Here is a 22,904-nt window from a genome sequence, read left to right on the forward strand (position 1 = left end):
ACATGTTTTTACAATCATATACTGCTTCCTTTCTCTTCTGATACATATAATTTACATGTAATTCCTCCTCTAAAGCCTGTTGGGCATATCCCTGGGCAATACAGCAAGACTCCGTCTCAAAAAAAATCTCAAAAAAAAAAAAAAAAAAAAAAAAAGTTTTAGCAAATGTTAGACACCCAATACACCCAATAAACAGAACTGCTATTCACATTTTTATGTAATTATTAAATGCACATTGATCTTTAGTGATCCCCTAAAGACAAATAAAGATGCTAAGCTCCACTGGTCCAAACCATCTACAGTTCTTTACAACAAATGTAGCTTTGATTGTGTGATATCTAAATGAGAATGCACCAGGCAGCATGGTGACTTAGGAGAAATTCAAGACACAAAGCATCTGGGGCCTAGCAGGCAACAGACAGGGATCTGGACAGTCCACAAGCACTGGACTTGAGTGTAGAGCAGAGAGCAGATGAATTCCATGGCTTGAGGCAGAAATAAAGCACTAGCGGATTGCTAAATCTAGGGCAGAAGCTTTCTGTCCTTTGCCCTTTTCAATACTTCCTGTTAGTTGTGGGCATCTAAAATCCCACAGGTACGTCATAGCAGCCAGAGGCAGTACTGATGACACTGAGGTGTCATCAAACTGTCACTCAATGCATATCTGGGATATCATGGGTAGTGTAGTCTACTGGTTAAATGCTTGGGCTCTGACATTAACGTCCTGGGTTCAAATCCCAGCTTTGTCACTTACTAGTTGTGCAATGTCATGAGTGGAACATTAATCTCTCTGTACCTTGATTTCCCTACAAAATGAGAATAACAATAGAACCTACATCACAGGGTTATTGTGAAGATAACACACATAAAGGTATTAACACAGTTTCTTGCATGTGATAAAGTCTCAGTGTATTAGTATTATTTGCATTGTTATTATCAATTCTGAGTTTACAAGTAATTAGCAGCAGGAACTTGAGCTTTTAGGGCTCCAGTTTTCACATCTGTCCAACAGGATTTCTGTATGCAGGTCCCACCTTAGTCAATTGAATTGTGGTATGCCCCTGAGGGAGACTCCCTTTCTATGAAATGAGAGAGTTGAGACTGAAGTCTCCAGGGTTCTTTCTAGCTGTAATATTTGATGATAAAAATAGTGATGATAAGAACGATGATTCTCTCATCTAGCTTCAGTCTCCATTCTTGCTATCTTGGTTGAGAACCTTTATTACCTCCCAACTGGATTGTCACAACAGCCTTAAAACAGGTCTTTCTGTACCTGTTTTCTCCTGCTTCCAATTGTCTACAGTGGTTCCTACCATACTGATCTTCCTGAAATCAAACTGTGACATTACCCCACTGCTTAAGTCTTCAGTGGTGCTAAATTGGCTACCAAATAAAATCCAAACACCTTGGTTTGGCAGTTAAAGATATCCACAGTCTCAAATTAATTCATTTTGCAGCCTTATTACAGTAGAGTAGTTAAGAGCATGAACTTTATGTAATCAGGCAAACCAGAGTTGAACTCCAGCCCCAGTATTTCCTAACTGTGTAAATCTGGACAAAGCACTTAATCTCCCTATACTTTCTTCATCTATAAAAATTAGGTTGAAAATGCCCAAGTCATAGGATTGTTTTAAAGATAAAATAAGCTGACATGTATGGCATGCTTACAACATAATGCCTGGTGTATAATAGGGCTTCGATAAGGGACAATTGTTACTATTTATGCTGCTAATGGTTGAGCTAAACTAAACTGTTTGAATGCCCCTGCCTACACACCTCTGCTTGTGCTATCCCTTCTACATGAGATTCCTTTTACCCCCAATTTTACATATTCTAATTCCAAATACTCTGAGGCTGCAGGCCTAGTCCTAATGTCTTACCCTTATCTCACAGATGTGAGAAATATAGGCTTGGAGCATATCACTGGCCTTGTTCCAGGTGAAACCAGATACTGTTCACATCTCAGAACAATACTAGATCTAGAGATGCTAACTTCTGGAGGATGGAACAAACTGAAAGGGGCCACCTCAAATGCTACCTTCTCCTCAAAAGCTTTTCCGGATTTGCCCAACTTGGCTGGAAATCATCTCTAATGGCAATTTGTTAAAAGTATTTATTTATTTATTTTGGAGACAGAGTGTTGCTCTGTCACCCAGGCCTGAGTGCAGTGGCACAATCACGGCTCACTACAGCCTAAACCTCATGGACTCAATTGATCCTCCCACCTCAGCCTCCCAGGTAGCTGGGACTACACTCATGCACCACCATGCCCAGCTAATTTTTTTATTTTTACTTTTTGTGTAGAGACGGAGTTTTCCACATTGCCCAGTCTTGTCTCAAACTCCTGGGCTCAAGCAATCTGCCCATTTTGGCCTCCCAAAGTGCTGGTATTACAGGCATGAGCCACCACATGCAGCCATTAGAACTTCTTATGACCCTCTCACTTTCAATTTTGTGTGGTAGATATTTGTGTCCATGCCTTATCTTGCTTGCTAGATAAACTGAGTTCTTTAAGTATAGAAATGAAGACCCTGTGCCTCCATCCTCACTGTACTCCCAATCAGCCTCATAAATATTAATAGAGTTGGATTGAGTTTAGAGATGAGATATCCCCTTGGGAACTGGAATGATGAGACGTTAAAAGGTATAAGGATCTGGTTCTTTTGTTTACCTCTTGATGCAATGTCTCTTGGTTCTGACTGCAATGGGCCCACCTCTTGCATTCCACATGCCCTTGCCAGCAACACTCTTGCACAAGCTCTTAGCTCTATCCTACTAAAACACTTCATGTTTCCTACTTCACCACCATACTGAGTTTAGAGGAGTTTATTAGGAGAGGTTAGAATCTGAAATGAGGCACAGTGTGGGTAGAGGTCGGGGACAGATCCAACTTCAGGTGGTACATAGGAAGCCCTCAATAAATGTCTGTGGAATGAATGAATGAATAAATTAATGAGTTAATGCTCTACCTTAGTCTCATAAGCAGGGCAGCTAGTTGCCCAGTTACCAGAAATTAGATCATCAAGGAATCAGAGAGGCAGGATGGGTGAGTTGATGCTGAACACTGTTGAACCAGAGCTCTGGAAACCCCTTCTTCTTCAGGTTTGTGGGCTACCCTTGAGAGTTTAAGACCTAGAAACCAGCTCCCAGAGGTGGAACCTCAGGTTCTAGGATGGAGAATTCAATTGCTGCTCCTCCAGTCCCTGAACTTGAACATGGCCCCCAGCATGTCGAACACCAACCCACATATGTATAACTATGGCCAAATAAGCAAAACAGCCTTTAGCTTTCGGCCTATTACACCACTTACATTGATCTTTTCTGAACTGCATTTCTCACTGCTGTTTGCCAATTTAAGGGAGGAAATCAATGGCAGCAACTTGTTTGGGTAGCAGCTGCTAGGGCAGGCGCTGCCAGGAGGAGTCAAGCTGCCTGAGGACACCAAGATACGTTCTCCGTCTCCTGCTCAAACTTTTCATTAGTCATTTCATAATGAGAGGCTCATTATGAAATACAAAGAGATGCATTTTATTTTGTTTTTCTTCTTTTAGATGATGTACGTTTATATTTTTTAACTGTCAACTTGCATTGCTTCTGAAATAACAGTTAAAACATTTTAAAATATTAGTAATAAAATGCAAATGTAATAATGTTCATCTTTACTTAAAATTCTTCAAACTCTCCACATTATTATCAGGAAAAAGTTCAAATTTCTCAGTACAGCTTGCAAGACCGTGCATGCGTCCTCCCACTCTTCTATTCATTCACTTGCTGTTCTTTCCAAAGTGCCCCACTCTTGCTTTGCCTCTAGGCCTTCACATATGCACTTCCAGCTGCCCAAAAATGCTTTTCCTCTTTGACTCAACCGTATTTGGTCTCACCTTAAATATCACTTCTACCTGGAGACTTCCTTGATCAGCACCCCGAAGTCCAGGTGGGAACCTGTCTTCTATATTCCCCAGCACCCTGCGCTTAACCCCTATCACAGCCCTTATCTCAGTGTGGTGTAAACGTTACACGGGAGGCTCTGGAGTTGAATAAATATATCTTTCTTGTCCTCAGTGGATTCCTCAGTGCCTAGAATAATATCTGGCACTTAAGAGAGTTCAGTTAAATGTTGTTGGAAAAAATAAAACTAACCACAATTAGCTGTTAGATTTGGAAAAGTTCTTAGAGACCATCTAGGCTAACTTCTTTTAACAGTGAGGCTCAGAGAAGCAGAGTCAAGTTCTAATTCCAGATTCTTTACTGAATTGTTGTGCAATCTTAGGAAATACCTTTCCCCTCTGGGTCTCAGTCTTTCCAGATATAAAATAAGAAAAGCACATTCTGTTCCAGCTTTTTCTGACTTTGTCTCCTCTTCCTTCCCATAGGTACTAGGTAGCTCATAGATACACTGACTGGGTGACTAGGTGAGATGGTGCAGGAAAATATAAGGTCCGGTTCATCCGCTCAAATTGCTCCCAATCAAGTTGAGGACATAAGACATACACAGTGAAGAAGTGCTCAATTAAATGTTCCAGGTGATTCGGTCTTGCTAGGAATCAAAAAGGAAGAGGTCAGGGAAGCCTGGGGCATCAAGGCTCCTGCAGGAGATAAGCCTTAAGCTGAGAAAGCAGAATTTGCCTGAGCAATGAGGCTGACAGAGAGCGTCCCTCACACAGGATTGGCTGTCCACACCATGTGACGTAAATCACAAGTGCTCACTAGAGACTCAGGCTGATGCTGATTCCAGTCCTAGCTCTGCCACTCACTGGCCCTGTGCCTTGGACACATTTCTCAGACCTGTTTTCTTACCCTTACTATGGGAATCTGAATGTCTAGCTTGCAGGGGTTTTGTGAGGATTAAATGTATGTGACAGTATCTAGAACGGCGCCTGCTGCCTAACAGACCATTTTAAGAAATGCCACTTTCTTTTCTTCCTGATAGCCACATAAATGGACTTGACATGTCACTGGCAAGAACATCAAGAGTACAGCTGGGGCCTGGGGACTGAAGGCTTTTTCTGCCCAACCATTCATAGACTGTTCACTCTGATGTGACTTGCCCAGTGCCTCATCATAACACACATACACACACACACACACACACACACACACACACACACACTTCATGCAAAATCCAAGGGAGAAGGAGAAGGAGAGACTATTTCCAATCCCCTGATCAGATGGGACCAGATTGGGAGCTGTCCATTACCATCAGCAGGACAAAGAGCCAACACTCAGGCTGGGCCTGGAGTTCTCCCACCACCATGGGACTTATAAGATATGAGATTATGAGGCCAAATGTCACTTTCTATGGGGCTGGAGAGAGAGGCCGCAATTAAATTATAGAAAAATCCTATAAAATACCTTAGAACATTTTATGAAGCTATTGATATTTCTATAGGCCAACAGACCAAGGCATGCACGGTAGGAGGAATTGAGCGGGGGTGAGGGTGAGGGTGGGGAGGAAGCTTGTTTGTTTTAGTTTATCTCTGCTGATAACAGATCAAGACTGATGAGGATTTACAAGCAGCATTACAAAAGAAAATATTGCATGACCTCGTTTATCCAGCACCCTCAGGGAAAAAGCAATAGCAGGTCCTCATGTGTGGAGATTATTCCTTGGAGGAAAGCATTTAAAGCTGGACTTGAACTGAGGATATTAATCATTTGGGGAACTATAGACCCTTGTGGGAGATTCAACACAGAGAGCTATGCCCTTCCTGCTTGGGAAACACAAATATACCCTAAACTCTACTTGTAGTGTCATGCTATTCATGAACTCCAGGTTTACAATGTCTCTGTAACAAAATTTAAAACTTTCTTTTTCTGTTTTGTTTGTTTGTTTGTTTGAGACAGGGTCTCACTCTGTCACCCAGGCTGGAGTGCAGTGGCATGATCATGGTTCACTGCAGCCTGGACCTCCCTGGGTTCAGGTGATCCTCTGACCTCAGCCTCCTGAGTAACTGGGACTACAGGCTACTGTATAGGCCATCACATGCACCACCACACCCGGCTACCTTTTGTATTTTCTGGTAGAAACAAGGTCTCATCATGTTGGCCAGGCTGGTCTCAAACTCCTGGGCTCAAGCAATCCTCCCAACTTGGCCTCCCAAAGTGCTGGGATTACAGGCATAAGCCATCGCTCCTGACTGAAAACTTTCTTAATGGAAATATTTCTTAACTGCATGACCCAGTTTTCTGCTATTGAGATCTACCCATACCATAACAGCTCCTCACATTGTAAATATAAACTGAATGGACTCTTTCACTTCCTCTAGGAACAGCTGAGGCAATTGAGCAAATTCTCAGCTAGGAGTCAGAATACTTGGGTTCTAGAATCAGCTCTGGACCTACATTTTCAGAGTGACAATGAGCCAGTCTCAATTCTCCCTGGACTTTAGTTTCTTCATCTGGAAAAAAAAAAAAGGTGGGAGGTGGGGATGGAGTTTTGACTAGGACAGCCATTCCTAACCTATATTCTATAGAAGATACTCATCATGCACAAACATAAGAATTCCATGGCCAAAATAAATCATATTCTATTCCCTTCTTGAGATGCACACAACTCATCAGCATATTAAGGTCTCTGAGAAGTCCTGCAATAAAGAAACCTGTTGTATTTCATCTGGTCTAACATTTCCCTAATTGATTTGACTCATGAATTTCCTTTCAGTGGAATAACTACACTGCAGTCCCATCAGAGAAATATTAACTAAGCACTGAGTTTAGAAGCTAGTAAGATGTGACTCCATGACATCTATTAAACCTTTCCAAACAAATCAACATATGTCACAGTAAGTTATAGAAGGCTGGGATTAAAACAGAATGGGATGAACCCTAGGACCAGCAGGAACAATACAGAATTCTTCTGCCCATCCCTCCTTCACTTCTTGAGAATTAATTATTCTTTTTAGGCAGAATAGTTTGAATGCTCAGACATCAGCTTTGATTATATCCTTTCATTCCTTCAATTTGTCTAGACCAGTGACTCTCAAATCTTGGTGTGCCTAAGAAGTACTGTGCTATTGGGGTTGAGGGGGAAAGGGGGACTTCAATTTATATGCAATGTATTTTTTCTCTTATTTAAAAAAAATGAAGCAAACATGAAAAAATATTGACAGGATGATGAAAACAAGTGTTTATTACACCCGTCTTTGAACTTTTCTTTAGTTTTATTTTTTTCAAAATAAAGAATAACATTTACATAATCTCAGTTCAGGGTCAAATATACCTCATGGGGAATTTAGAGGATTTTCAGGGGTAATTATGACTCCCATGGTTTTTGCCTGATACACACCTTTTATGTCTCACTCCCATATAAGATGCAACCACACTTAATAACATCCTCCAGAAAAGGTTTTACTAACCAGAAATACCCAGGTCCTCCAAAAGTTGATGTCCTTGGGCCTAACACTGCCTTCACCTTGTTGTTTCCTGGCTGTAGGACTATAGGGTCAACATCTTCCTGCGTCAGCAATGGAACGACCCCCGCCTGGCCTATAACGAATACCCTGACGACTCTCTGGACCTGGACCCATCCATGCTGGACTCCATCTGGAAACCTGACCTGTTCTTTGCCAACGAGAAGGGGGCCCACTTCCATGAGATCACCACAGACAACAAATTGCTAAGGATCTCCCGGAATGGGAACGTCCTCTACAGCATCAGGTGAGTTCTGACCAAGTTCACCCACTCCCTCCTCAGAATGTGCCTTACCCGACTACCTTCTGGGCACAGACCCTAAAAGAGGGGCCTAAACAGAGGTGAACAGGCCCTGGTAACCCAACACCTTTGCAGAATAGGCAGACCCAGCTCTGTAACTTATACTTAGCAAGTAATAATAAAATACAATGGGGTATTTTACTCTAGGAGCCAATGATTTATTATAACCAAGGAGACCAAGAAAGGCATCCTAGAGAAGGTGGGGTTTAAGTTACCCAGCATTTCAATCAAACAAGATAGGAAAGAGTATCCAAGCATGATTACCAATAGCAAGAGCTAAGCCTAGAAAATCACAGCAACTTCAAAGTAAATGAGCCTGCCAGGTGGATGGTGTTGCTCACGGTCAAGGCCAGGGCTACTCCATCCCTTCTACAAAATCTATCCCCCAAACTTTGCATTGGGTCTAGGAGTTTAGATTTCCTTCTCCAGATGTGGAGTATCCTTGAGATACTGGTTAGGGGCAAAGCCTTCAGAGTCTGCTGCCACCCCTCCGCACCAAGTCCTGATCTCCTCTCCTAAGGCATAAGGAAAATGACCAATGTCAAAGAGGTGAAAAAATACCTTACACATGTAATAATAATAGCTACCATTCATGAGAATTCACTAACTACGCTGGGTACTTTTCATGTGTTATATCTAGCCCTCTTAATAACCCCATGAGGCAGGTTTTACTATGCCCATTTTGCAGATTAGACAAATGAGAATCAGAAAAATTTAAGTAACCTGTCAAAGTTTCCAGTTTGTCAGTAGCAGAGCCTAGATTCTAATCTGTATTAGTGTGAATCTGATGCCCTCTCAAAGTCCTACAGCAGTGCATGGCATTCAATAGGCACTCAAATATTTGATCAATATATGAATATGTTCTTATTTCAAAGAACTTAAAAGGGCGCTGGCCCTAAATGTCTCCCCCTCCTGCTCCAGTCCTTCAGGGAAACACATTTTGTTTCCTTTGGGTGATGAGTCTTAACTTTCCCAGCCTGTGGGAGAGGCTGTACAGATCCTAACCCTCAGGTTTGACTGAACTCTGTCTCTCCCAAGAGCAGGCTGGGTAGGGGAGGGAGCTTAGGAACCTCACCATCAAGAGAAGGCTTGGAGGAACTCGCTGCTCATGTGGCCTTCCTTGCTCAGGAGCCCACTTTCCCATCCCCCCAAGTAAACATCCAGACTAGAGGAGTGACAGGCTTAGGAAATGGCCACCCAGGCCCGGCTGGCTAGGGGGATGGTAAGGTCAGCCTGCTTGGATTTTGCTGCTGCCAAGCTAGTTTCCTATGTCTAGGAAGCTAAGTCCTGGTACAGCATGATAGAAGGACAAATCAGCAGAAAGTGATGTTTCCAAGGTCATTCGACTTCAGGAAATTAACCCAATGTGACAGCTGCCCCACTTTGGAGCTTTTATCTGCAGAAATTCAACTGCATTCACTTTCTCTTCACTGTCTCCCTCCTTCCACTCCCTTCTTTTCCCTCTTCTTCCTCTCCCTCTCCCTTCCATTTTTCCCCTTTTGCTTTAACCTTATGCTTAAAGGGGCCCAGATCCAGAGCTGTGGGTGTGAGCTGGAGGAAGGAAGTTCACAAAGTGCTGTGTACCTCATCACATGCAGCCAAAGTGCCAGTTCAGTTCCACTAGAACACCACCAATTATGTGTCTTAGGGTATTGGGGTTGGCTTTTCAGGAGAGCAGTGCTGCCAGCAAACACATAAGTCAACCTCACCCTGGGACTCAGAATCCAAAGGCCAGGACACATGGTTTTGAATCCTGGCTGATGTATCAGCTTGCTGTGTGACCTTAGATGACTCTCAGCCTATCCCTTTCTGTACCCTGGGTTTCTCACCTGTCACATGAGGGAGTTGGCTTGATGATCTAAGGCTTTTTGGGCTCTGAAAGCCTTTCTTCTCCGTCCCCTGCAGCAGGCACTCAGATGTTGGAAAAGCCTTTCAAGCTGGAGTCTTGTATCCCAGCTTGAGCTGCAGGCCTCGAATTCTGTTAAGGGGACTCCCTCTGGTTCTGAGTCTGTGGCCTCTGTAAGGGTTGAACAACCAAAATAAATAGCTAGCCCAGAATCCTTAGGAGCCCACCCCTTTCCGGTCGACCCCTAGCATGAGCCTACTGATGTGAGTCAACTGTGTTTGGACACCCAGAAGGCAGACGGCCTCTTTGAAATAACCTTTGATGAGCCCTGTGTGTGAAGAAGGTAGCCAAGAACCACTTGCAACATCTGCTGCAGGTGCACATAGGTGCTGCTCAACTTAAAATTTGAGTTCTGTTCCTACCTGAGGGCTATGCAGAAGAGTATGGAACGGGAGCAGCCCCTGGTCTCCAGGCAACTTGCTAAAGACAAGTCTCCAGAGGCCAGATAGACTCCAAAGAAACCCAGAAGTTCCCTGACTCTGTGTCACTTTAGGCAACCTACTTTTACCTCTCTAAGCCTCCATTTTTCAATCAGGAACTTGGAAATACACACATACTTATTTAATACACACAAGTTGTCCACACTCGCCACCACCCAAAGGTGCTGCATCCCAGTAGCCATCGGGAGCTTTGTCTAGGCTGGGCAAAGTTGGCTGGAAGACCAGATGGCCACCAGGTCCCTGAGGTGGGGTGGGAAAAGAGGTTTGTCACTACTTCAGGCCTGGGCCCAGCTGGTGGGAGCCACAGCAAGGGCTGTGGGAGCCTGGAGAACAGAGCCTGCCGCCAGGCTGGAGCCCCCAGCTCATCTGCACCTCCAAGGTCAGAGGGCCTGCAGGTCCCCAAAGCATCTGGCTGCACTCTGCTTCCCACCGCGCTTCTTGCCAGAACTCCTGGTGGATTTTTTATCCTTCAGTTTTGCTAAATTCCATTATGTGCATTAACAGTTTGTATGTGTGTGTGTGTGTAATTTTCAGGGCTTTCTATATATATAAATCTTGTCACGGCTGGGAACAGTGGCTCACGCCTGTATTCCCAGCACTTTTGGAGTCTGATGTGGGAGGATTGCTTGAGCCTGGGAGTTCGAGACTAGCCTGGGTAACGTGGTGAGACCCCTGTATCTACAAAATAATTTTTAAAAATTAGCAGGCGTGGTGGCACGTGCCTATGGTCGCATCTACTCTAGAGGCTGAGGCAGGAGAATTGCTTGAGCCTAGAAAGTTGAGGCTGCAGTGAGCCATTATTGCACCATTGCACTCCAGCCTGGGCCACAAAGGGAGATCTCACCTCTCAAAAATAAATAAACAAACAAACAAACACAAGTTCCCTGACCTTCTTTCCCTACCCTGGACAACTGATTTTCTAACAATAACTACAATAGAGGCACAGCCTCCCTGATGTGTGGATCCTGCATCATTCAACTCTCTTCTCTTCCCAGAATCACCCTGACACTGGCCTGCCCCATGGACTTGAAGAATTTCCCCATGGATGTCCAGACATGTATCATGCAACTGGAAAGCTGTGAGTCTCTTGCATGAGTCCTCTAGAAAGAACCAGGCTCCCTTTTTTACCCATGGGACAGGCAGAAATTCCCACACAGCTGCTCCTAACCACTAGAGCCCAGGAGATTACTGTAATAACCCAAAATATTCCATGAAGGACTTTGCTTTTAGAAAATGCATTAGAAATATAACTCCCCTTACATTGCCTGAGGACCACGTTTTGGAGCCAGCAGCGTTCTCCAAAGGGTCATTGTCCCATGTCTATGGTTAATGTGAATGGAGGAGAAATGACTTGAATGAGTCATGGTCTTTGAACCCACGAGATGTTCACTCCAGCAGGGGAAGTAACAACTGACTGCACAAATAACTCTAATAAAGAGTGGCAAGTGATTGTTGTGTTGTTAGAAGTACAAAGCACTGTGGCCTCATGGCAGAAAGAGTGCTTCCTTCTGATGGAGAAAGAGAGAGGGTATTGGAGTAGACTTTATGGAGGGCCGGGATTTTAACAGATTGGAAAGCTGACTCCTGTGATTGCAAACAGAGAAACCAATCTGACTAACTTAAAAATACAGAAACCAAGGCAGAGCACTTAGACAACAGGAACTAATCGACCATTTTCTTGGAGTTCTACCTGTGAAGGGAATCAGCACAAACCAATTCTGAACCTCCTGTTACTTCACTCAATAGTTGCTGAAGTGCTGGGGCACAGTCTGGCCTAGCTTGAGTCACCATTTCACACTTTCTACCTTCTACCCCAGCCAGTGGTTAGTCCCACCAAGACAGCATGCAATAGAGTTGTTCCACAGAGGAATATCTGCTGTGAGCAAAAGAGGAGGCTGACAAGGATGGTGTGCAGGTGAAAATAGCAGATGTCAACAGCATTTCACCATGGGAGTAAGAGAGGGAACAACAGGACAAGCTAATGCAGAAGGTTGGGAAGAGAGGTGGAAGGGCTCTGAGGTAGATACAAATAATTAACCTGTTTTTTACCTCTTTGGAGAGGAAAATAAAAAGCAACCTGGTCTCACAAGTTCCATCAAGTGTCTGATGTTTCTCTCAGTCTCTAACCCTAACCAACCTTGACATGCTTCAAACAAGTGCTTCTGAGTGGTGACTGCTCCTTCTTCTGATCCCATCCCAGTTGGATATACCATGAATGACCTCATCTTTGAGTGGCAGGAACAGGGAGCCGTGCAGGTGGCAGATGGACTAACTCTGCCCCAGTTTATCTTGAAGGAAGAGAAGGACTTGAGATACTGCACCAAGCACTACAACACAGGTAGGTACAAGGGCCATCCTCCTCAGATCCCACTCCCCAACCAGGACCAGAGGTCATTTCAAACACATTCAATCATTGATTCAACAGATCTTATGAAGTACCCATGATGGGCACAGCTCTATTACCTACTGGTTAAAAGAATAGGTTTTGAAACAAAAAAGTGGCTCTGACATTTTCTTCCTATGACTCCTGCAGTGAGTGACTGAAGCATGGGCCCTACCTAATTACCAGGGAAGCTGGTAAATACAGTCATTATTCCAGGTAGCAGAATGGATCCTATTTCTAAGGCAGAAGTGAAGAACTGATATTGGGAAGATACCTAGTAGTCTCTGTCACAGATGAACTGGCATTTCCAATAGAGCAAAAGTAGAGAGAATGCTCACAATAGACCTCAGCAAGAGGGAGCTGAGAGGTGTCACTGAAGGTTAGTAAATAGCTAGAAAAAGTTCACTAGCCTGTGAGCTATGAGACAGCAGAGAAGCCACGATGGTGTAGCTCAGCTCTCTGTCTCCCATGCCTTTGTCGGAAGATTGAATATCTGGATGACTAACTGGGGCCAGATCAAGACTGGCTTTGCGTGTCCTGTCTCAGGCTGAGAACAAGCTCATAAAAGCATGGGAGAAGAAAGTCAGTCAGTTGGTATAGCAGCTGGAAGGATGGGTAGGAAGCTGGGGTCTGAACCCAGAAGCACAGAGTAGAGAGGCATGGCAAGCCAGCAAGAGGGGGAGGTGAAAGAGAGGGATTGAGAGAAACCGTCGTAGGCTCTGGTGTAATTAGACAGCCCGGTGAAGGTACAGGCAGCCTGGGCTGCAGTCTGTCTTGGGCAGCTGCCTCTTTCTGAGTCACCTCAGAGATGTTTCAGAACCTCCAAAGATACTCTCTTCATCCCTTGAGCCATAATGGCATTCCCATAGCAGCCATGAAAGCAATGACTCCCAAGTCAAATCACCACAACTGACCCTCACATACCAAGTCTTTTACTCTTTATGCAGCATTTTCTTTTCTTTTTTCTTTTTAGCTTTCTTAAGGTATAACTGACCAATAACAATTGTATATATGGAAGATATGCAACGTGATGTTCTGATATACATATGCATTGTGAAATAATTACCACACTCAAGCTAAGTAACATATCCATCAACTCACATACTTCTCATTGTGTGTGTGTGTGTGTGTGTGTGTCTAGTAAGAACACTTAAGATCTACCCTCTTAAAGACCTAAATTTAAGATTAAGCTAAAATGATAAAACTTCTAGAAAGACATGAGGACAAATCTTCCTAATCTTAGATTTGGCAATAGATTCTTAGATATAATACCAAAAACACGAGCAATAATGAAAGAACAATAGATAGATTTGACTTCATAAATATTAAAAGTGCATCAAAGGACACTATCAAGATAGTGAAGATAAAGAACCCACAGAATGGGAGAAAATATTTGCAAATCATAAATCTGATAAGACAAAAATACAAAAAATAAATTAAAAAACTCAAAAAATGAGAGAAAAAAAAAAAAAGCCAGGCATGGTGGCTCATGCCTGTAATCCCAGCACTTTGGGAGGCCAAGGCAGGGGGATCACTTGAGGCCGGGAGTTTGAGACCAGCCTGATCAGCATGGTGAAACCCTGTCTCTACTAAAAATACAAAAAAAAAAAATTAGTTGGGCGTGGTGGCACATACCTGTAATCCCAACTACTCTGGAGGCTAAGACAGGAGATCCCTTGAACCCAGGAGACGGAGGCTGCAGTGAGCTGAGATCGTGCCACTGCACTCCAGCCTGAGTGACAGAGTGAGACTCTATCTCAAAAAAGAAAAAGAAAAAAAAAAGTAAAAAGGAGATCTACCCTCTTAGCAAATTTCAAGCACACAGGACACCACTGTTAATTCTAGTCACATTGCTGTACATTAGATCCCCAGAACTTATTCATCTTGCATAACTGAAATTCTGTACCCTTTGACCAACATCTCCCAATTTCCCCCATCCCTCAGCCTCTAGCAACCACCATTCTACTTTCGGCTTCTATAAGTGTGACTATTTTAGATTTCACATATAAGTGAGATCACACAATATATGTCTTTCTGTGTCTGGCTTATTTCACTTAATATAAAAATGTCCTCCAGCTTCATCCACATTGTCACAAATGGCAGAATTTCCTTCTTTTTTAAGGCTGAATAATGTTTCATTTTCTTTATCTATTCATCCATTGAGAAATATATCATGGTCCAGCAATCCTACTTCTAGATACATAGATACATAGCCAAAGAAAGTAAAACCAGTATCTCAAAGGCATATCTGCACTCCCATGTTCGCTGCAGTAATATTCACAATAGCCAAGATATGGAAACAACCTAAATGTACATAGCATATTCTCATTCGTTTCACTTGCTCTTCACCATTTTCATTTAAGTGAGAGCTGAACTCCGTGCTAGACCCTATGGATGCAAGAAGAAAAGACTGACAAGGCCCTGCCTACAGCTTACAGTCCAGGGAACTCCAGGAAATTCCCTATTGTGCTTCAGTAGACAGGAACTAAGGCCCCACCATTAGACTGGGCCCATCCCAGTTCCAGGGATACATAGACAGGGAGGAGACAAGCTGCCTAGTCTAGTGCAGAAGACAGAGAGAGAGACTGACTTGCCCCCTCACTCACTGTATTATGTCTTGAAGGCTCTGATGATCATGTGAACAGGGCTCAGGGAACACAGAAAAAGAGCAGCATTCTGCCTGGGAGAATCTTCACATTTACACTGCCATGGAGGAGAAGGAAGATTTCTTTGGCTGGTTGTGGGAAGGAATAAGGGCATTCTGGGCAAAGGGATAAGCAAGATCAAAAGCTCAGAAACATGAAAGTTCAGGGAATGCTCAAGGCAAGGGGTGGCATGTAGGGAGTCATGATTAGGGTGAAGAAAGATGGGGAAGTGGATAGAAAGACTGGTTAGAGCTTGGTTATAAAGGGCAGGCTAAAGAGTTTGAACTTTTTCCTGTAGGTAATGGGAACTGCCTTGCATGAGGAAAGAAGGAGGAGACCAAAGGTTTTAGAAGAGGAAATAACAGGATCAAGTCATGTTTTGGGAAGATAACTGGCAGAAAGGTAGAGAAAGTGCCACTTAGGCCCGTTCTTAGCAACAAAATACTGATGATGATGATGACGATGGTGATGATGATGGCAATTGACAATCCTGAACATTTACAACGTATGAGGACTGTGCTAAGTTTTTCATAGGCATCATCTCATTGTATCCTCACATTAATCATATAAGTAACTATATGATAGAGGTATTATTATTATTATCCCCAGTTTACTACACATGAGGAAACATATACAGAACAATTCAAATACTTGTCTAAGGACACAGGTAGTATGAGACTGAACCAGGACTCCAGTCGAGCTTGTTCTAAGCCTAGAGCTTTTTGTCCTATTCACCAGGCTACACTGCCTTCTCACTGCAATTTCTTGCAGGTAAATTCACCTGCATTGAGGCCCGGTTCCACCTGGAGCGGCAGATGGGTTACTACCTGATTCAGATGTATATTCCCAGTCTGCTCATTGTCATCCTTTCATGGATCTCCTTCTGGATCAACATGGATGCTGCACCTGCTCGTGTGGGCCTAGGCATCACCACAGTGCTCACCATGACCACCCAGAGCTCTGGCTCTCGAGCATCTCTGCCCAAGGTAAGTCCCATTGCCCAAGAGCACAGAGCACCTGGACAAATAAGGATAGCATCTACTTCCTTGTTCTGCCTAAAACATGGGGAGCAAAGGAATTATTCACTACTTATTTATCTACTATACTTTGCAGGATCCTGCAGATCTTTGCAGGTTCTACACTTTTCTGATCCATCAAACCTTCCACCAGACTCAACATTATGTTCAATACGAGTTGCCAGACACCACATTCTGCTCCACTGTCTACCAACACCAGACACATTCTGCTTCATTTACTGTTAACACTCAACTTCACATTCTCCTCCATTCACTTTCAGAGCTAAGTACAACATTCTGCTCTTTTCACCATTAATAGTAAAAACTGTGTGTCAGGGATCTCCAACACTAATCCCATATCTAGAGATATGATAGAAAGATTCATAGGACTCAGCATAAAGTTGTATTCGCAGCTAAGATTTATTTATTTTTTAATTTTTTGAATTTAAAAAGGCCTTTATATTCCACCCTTTGAGTTGCAATTGGGACAACTGGGAGATGGGGAAGAGTTGGAGTGGGATAAAGAACTAGGAAGGGCTCAATGGCTGGAGGTCTGGTCCACTTAGTTTTTGTACTGGAAGAGCTCACTGCCGGTTTCACTGGGAAGACACATGTGGATGAGGGCTTCTGTCACCGAAAAGGGTTCGCAGTTGGCAGAGTGGCGACGGTCTTCAAAGTAACCCTTCTTCCCCTGGCCAACAGTCCAGGGAATGCATATGTTGGCCCTACAATTGGCTACACCAGCAGAAAAGTCGTTGATGTTGGAGGTTTCATGGAATCCAGCTACATGCTGGGCTTTGTCCAGGCCTCCCTTGAGATCATAGGCACGGATGTGGTACTAGTGACACTTGCTTAGTTTCTCGATGGCCTCCTCAATGTACTTCAGACTATTCTCCTCCCACATGGCCTTGGTGCTAAAGTTGGTATGGCAGCCTGTACCCTTCCAGTTCCCAGGAATGGGCTTAGGATCAAAGGTTGCTATCACTCCAAAGTCTTCACATACATGATGCAAAATGAAACAGGCCACTCAGAAATGATCTCCCATGCTGATTCCTTCACAGCATCCGATTTGAAATTCCCACTGGGCAGGTGTGACCTCAGCATTAGTCCCCGCCATCTTGACTCCAGCATACAAGCAGGCCTGGTAATGGGCCTCCACAATGTCCATACCATAGGCTTAGTCTGCTCCCACACTGCAGTAATATGGACCTGGGGTCCTGGGAAGCCATTGGAAGGCCAACCAAAGGGGTGCCCATCTGTCCCCATGAGGGGATATTCCTGGTCCATGCCAAACCAGGGGAACTGGTTGCTCACCATGTCCATTATCCACTTACAGGTGTGCCTCAAATTGGTCTCTGCAGCCTTTTGGTTGTACTTGAAAACTTCACAGAACACCAGCTTGTAGGGTCTTTACTGAAGGTATCCCAAAACATGGCAGCAGGCACGAAATGCATGTCACTGTTGGTGCCTTCAGACTGTAAAATACTAGAGCCATCAAAATGCCAGGCCAGGCATGGTGGCTCATGCCTGTAATCCCAGCACTTTGGGAGGCTGAGGCAGGTGGATCACCTGAGGTCAGGAGTTGGAGACCAGCCTGGCCAACATAGTAAAACCCCGTCTCTAGTAAAAATACAAAAAATTAGTTGGGGGTAGTCGCACACACCTGTAACCTAGTTACTTGGGAGGCTGAGGCAGGAGAATCGCTTGAACCTGGGAGGCCGAGGTTGCAGCGAGCTGAAATCGTGCCATTGCACTCTAGCCTGGGCAACAAGAGTGAAAACTCTGTCAGAAAGAAAAGAAAGAAAGAAAGAGAGAAACAAAGAAAGAAAAGAAAAGAAAGAGGAGGGAAGAAAGAAAGGAAGGAAGGAAGGAGGAAGGAAAGAAGGAAGGAAGGAAGGAAGGAAGGAAGGAAGGAAGGAAGGAAGGAAGGAAGGAAAGAAAGAAAGGAAAAGAGAAAAGAAAAGCAAGAAAGACAAGGAAAAAAGCAATAAAGAAAGAAAGGCAAGAAAGAAAAAAAAGAAAGAGGGAGAAAGAAAGAAGAAAAGAAAAGAAAGAAAAAAGACAAGACAAGACAGAGAAAGGAGAAATTCCACTTAGGCAACTAACTCTTCCACACACTTGGGCTCACTGTCCCGGGTCCGGGTCTTGCAGCGCAGTCCTTCTCCAGTAACATCGATCCAGATATACATGGCCTGGACTCTCTCACCCTGAGACAGGGACATGTACACATGCTTAATGACTTTGTTTAAGTGGGAACATGCTGAGGCAGTCATGGTGGAAGGTGTTCTGGGCGCCGAGCAGGCAGGCGGGTAAAGGTAGGCCGTGAGAGTGAAGTGAGGAGAGGAGAGGAGGCCGCCATGCTGCTCACACACTCCATTCTTCTCCCATTCTCAGCTCTCCACAGCTAATATTTATTACAGCAACATATTCAGAAGATATGGCTAACTCATCAGGGGGAAAGAACATAGGCAGGGACTAGAGGAATCCATGTGCGGGCTTCCTTACTCTCCCCCTCCCATGAGGGGTCACACAGAATGCACTCTTACTCCAGCAACAACAATGCAGACATGTGTGTGCTATGTTTCTGCCCCAAAAGACAGAAAAACAGAAACTGTTAGCCAGACATGGTGGCCCGCGCTTGTAATCCCAGCTACTTGGGAGACTGAGGTTGAAGAATCACTTGAATCCGAGAGGCGGAGGTTGCAGTGATCCAAGATCATGCCACTGCACTCCAGCCTGGGCAACAGAGTGAGACTCCATCTTAAAAAAAAGAAAGAAGGAAAGAAAAACAGAGTCTGCTCTATGCTCTAAGATTCATTAGAGGCTCAGCGTTCCATGTTTTAACTGGGGGCTGGTCATATCAGCACCCTCTGCCTAGCATGTGCCAAAATTCCAGATTCCCAAAAGGAAAGCAGATTGTTCAGCAGGAACCAGATTGTACAATCTAGGCACAGTGAGCCAGCCTTATCAGTTAGGGAAAGTAGGAATATTCCCAAAATCCAAGTTCTCAGATGCCATCCAAGAGGCAACCTTGCAAGCAGGCCCTTCCTAAGATAGCAGCCTCAGGCCTGTTTTGTTAACCCTTTTCTGATCACACTTCAATTTGATACTTATATTTCTAGTGTTAAACACCACATTTGGTGTTAACTCCTAAACCATATTCTGCTTCTTTCACTATCAACACTAGACACAGCATTCTGCTCCATTCACTATTAATGTCAGATACACATTCTGCTCCATTCACCCTTATGCCAGACACAACACTCTGTTCCATTCACCTCTAACACCAGACACAGCATCTCCCTTCATTCATTACTAACACCAGGCACTATTTTTCTTTCAGTCACCCTTATGATCAATACAACCTTCTGTTCCCTTCACTGTCAACACTAGATCTTGCATTCTGCTTAATTCACTACTTTTTTTTTTTTAAGACGAAGTCTCACTCTGTTGTCCAAGCTGGAGCGCAGTGGCGCAATCTCAGCTCACTGCAACCTCCACCTCCCGGGTTCAAGCAATTCTCCCGCCTCAGCCTCCCGGGTAGCTGGGACTACAAGCATGCGCCGCCATGCCTGGCTAATGTTTGTATTTTTAGTAGAGATGGGGTTTCACTATGTTGGCCAGGCTGGTCTTGAACTCCTGACTTCGTGATCCGCCCACCTTAGCCTCCCAAAGTGCTGGGATTACTTAATTCAGTTCTAACGCTAAACATAATGTTCCGTTTCACTTACTATTAATGCTAGACACCATATACTCCTACATTCACCCCTAGTTGAGGTACAGCACTCTGTGCTTTTCACTGTTAATGATTGATGATTCATTCTACTTCACTCTCTTTTAATGCTACATGCTGCATTCTACCACATTCACTATTATTGTTTGAGTCGCATTCTGTTCTACTCACTCAAAAATAGACATGATATTCTGCTCTACTATTAATGCCAGACACCACATTCTGCTTCCTTTAGCCTTCTGCTAGAAACAATGTTTTGCACCATTTCCAATTAATGCTGCTTAGCATTCTGTTTTGACATAGAAAAGTTGAAAGAATATACAATAAACACCCTCACACCCTTTACCCAGATTCACCAGTCACCATTTCCCACATACACTTTCTCAGTATAGGTAGACAGATGGATAAATAGATAGATAGATGGGCAGGTAGGTAGGTAGATGCAATTTTTGCTGAATCAACAAAGACATGGCAATTCACCTCAAAATAAGGAAGGAGAATCACAATGACATTATCACATCTTTAAAAATTAACATTAATTCAATGGTTATTATTGAATTAGAAATACTTCAATTTGAAATAATTCAATAATGTCATCTAATACAGGACCTTTATTTAAATTCTCCCAGTTGTCAAAAAAGTCATCAGAAAATATGATGAGGGATCCAATCAAGCATCCAATTCATATTGCACAGTTGCTCTATTTTGTCTCTTTTAACCTAGAACAGTCTCCTAGCTGTTTTTTGTTTTTCATGACACTGACTGTTCCATTAACTTTTAATGTGAGACACAACATTATGTTTCATCTGCCATCAGCAGTAGAACCACACTCTCCTCTATTCCCTTACAACAAAACTCGACAATATGCTCTCTGAAGCATTCACACCAGACCTCAAATTCTGCTACATTCACCACAAATGCTTGAATCCACATTCTCTGATCACTATTAACACCTGACAACACATTCTGCTGTGTGCTATTGTAACAGCAGACATAATGTTCTGCTTTCTTTTCCTTATGCTAGATTCAACACTCTGCTCCACTCACTATTAATAGTTGATGCCACATTCTTCTCTACTTATGGTTTACACTAGACTCAACATTCTGCTGCACGTGGTTAACAATATTTGGCTCCATATGTTATTAACACTCAACTCCACCTTCTCCTTCATTCATACTTTTTATTTATTTGCCTTTTTAAGCATTAGATTTAGTTCCTTTTAGTATATTCACAAAGTTGTACAACCCTATCTATACAACTTCCTACAGATAGTATCTAATTCCAGAACATTTTCATCACCCGGAAAGAAAATCCATACCCTCCAACAGTCACTCCTCATTCTCCACTCCCAAGAGCCTCTGGTAACGATAAATGGATACTTACTACCTGTATAAATCTGCCTTTTCTGGACGTCTCGTATAAATGTAATCATACAATATGCGGCCTTTTATGATTGGCTTTTTTCATTTAGTGTTTCAAGGTTCATCCATGCTGTAGAATGCATCAGTACTTCATTCCTTTATATGGCTGAATAATATTCCATAGTATAGATATATCACATTTTGTTATCCATTCAGCAGTTAGGCATTTGGTTTATTTTCACTTTGGCTATTATAAATAATGCTGCTGTGAACATCTGTGTACAAGTTTTTGTGTGCACATGTCTTTAATTCTCAAAGGTATATAACTAGAAGTGAAACTGTTGTGTCACATGTACTACATGCTTAACTTTTTGAGGAACTGCCAAACTGTTTTCCAAAGCAGCTATACCATTTTATGATCCCACCAGGGTTCCAATGTCTCCACATCTTCACAAACATATATTATTATCTGGTTTTTTTAACTGTAGCCATTTAGTGGGTGTGAAATGCTATTGCATTGTGATTTTGATTTGCCTTTTGCTAATGAATAATAATGCTGAGCATCATTTCATGTGCTTAGCGATCACTTCTATATCTTCTTTGGTGAAATGTCTGCATTTCTGCTCCACTCACTATTAAAATCTTTTGGTCACTTTTGTTATTTATCTTATTACTGAGTTGTAACAGTTCTTTATGTATTCTGGATTTTAGACCTTTTCAGATATATGATTTGCGCATATTTTCTCCCATTCTATGTGCTGTGGTTTAGATTCTTGTCTCTTCCAAACCTTGTATTAAAATTTAATCCCCAACATTGGAGGTGGGTCCTAATGGAGGTGTTTGTATCATAGGAGTGGATTCCTCATGAATAGATTAATGCCTTCTTTCAGGGGTGAGTTCTCACTATATTCATTGTTAAAAAGAGCCTGGCCACAGGTAATACACCTATGTAGCAAACCTGCATGTTCTGCACATGTATCCCAAAACTTAAAGTAAAATTAAAAAATAAATAAAATTTTTAAAAATGATTTTTAAAAAGAGCCTGGCATCTCCCATCCACTTCTTACTTCCTCTGTCCCCATGTGATCTCTGTACATGGCTTCCCTTCACTTTCTACCATGAGTGGAAGCAGCCTAAGGCCCTCACCAGATGCCCAATCTTGAACTTTTCCAGACATCAGAATTGTGAGCCAAATAAACCTTTTTTTCTTTATAAATTATCCCATCTTAGATATTCTTTTGAAGTAACACAAAATGGACTAAGACTCTATGGGTTTTCTTTTCACTTGATTGATAGTATCATTTATGCACAAAGGTTTTTAATTTTGATAAATTCTAATTTATCTATTTTTTCTTTTGTTGCTTATACTTTTGGTGTCTTTTTTTTTTTTTTTTTTGAGATGGAGTATTGCTCTGTCACCCTGTCACCCAGGCTGGAGTGCAGTGACACAGTCGCTGCTCACTGTAACCTCTCCCTCCCGAGTGCAAGCGATTCTCCAGCCTCAGCCTCCCAAGTAGCTGAAATTATAGACATGCACTACCACGCCTGGCTGATTTTTTTTTTTTTTTTTAAGAGACAGAGTCTCACTCTGTCTGTCGCCCAGGCTGGAGTGCAGTGGAACGATCTCGGCTTACTGCAAGCTCCGCCTCCCAGGTTCATGCCATTCTCCTGCCTCAGCCTCCCAAGTAGCTGGGACTACAGGCACCCGC

The 22,904-nt window shown here is 43.1% G+C and overlaps 1 protein-coding gene and 1 pseudogene across 4 annotated transcripts in view; one reads left to right on the plus strand and one right to left on the minus strand.

Moving 5' to 3' along the window:
• The window catches only part of GLRA1 (glycine receptor, alpha 1), a 103,212-nt gene that overhangs the window by 55,707 nt on the left and 24,601 nt on the right, over nucleotides 1–22,904 (plus strand). For all 3 annotated transcript variants that reach the window (XM_011985287.1, XM_011985288.1, XM_011985289.1), the window contains 4 exons: nucleotides 7,433–7,656; nucleotides 11,052–11,134; nucleotides 12,257–12,394; nucleotides 15,856–16,070. In XM_011985287.1, coding sequence (XP_011840677.1) covers nucleotides 7,433–7,656; nucleotides 11,052–11,134; nucleotides 12,257–12,394; nucleotides 15,856–16,070 — 660 coding nt within the window. The remainder of the gene's footprint in view (nucleotides 1–7,432; nucleotides 7,657–11,051; nucleotides 11,135–12,256; nucleotides 12,395–15,855; nucleotides 16,071–22,904) is intronic.
• On the minus strand, nucleotides 16,555–18,499 carry LOC105543400 (annotated as a pseudogene). Its single transcript, XR_001006615.1, has 2 exons — nucleotides 18,203–18,499; nucleotides 16,555–17,620 (listed from the first exon to the last, which is right to left on the minus strand). The product of XR_001006615.1 is annotated as a glutamine synthetase-like (transcript).

The sequence above is a fragment of the Mandrillus leucophaeus genome, unplaced genomic scaffold, assembly GCF_000951045.1.
Source record: "Mandrillus leucophaeus isolate KB7577 unplaced genomic scaffold, Mleu.le_1.0 Scaffold282, whole genome shotgun sequence".
Taxonomy (NCBI): domain Eukaryota; kingdom Metazoa; phylum Chordata; class Mammalia; order Primates; family Cercopithecidae; genus Mandrillus; species Mandrillus leucophaeus.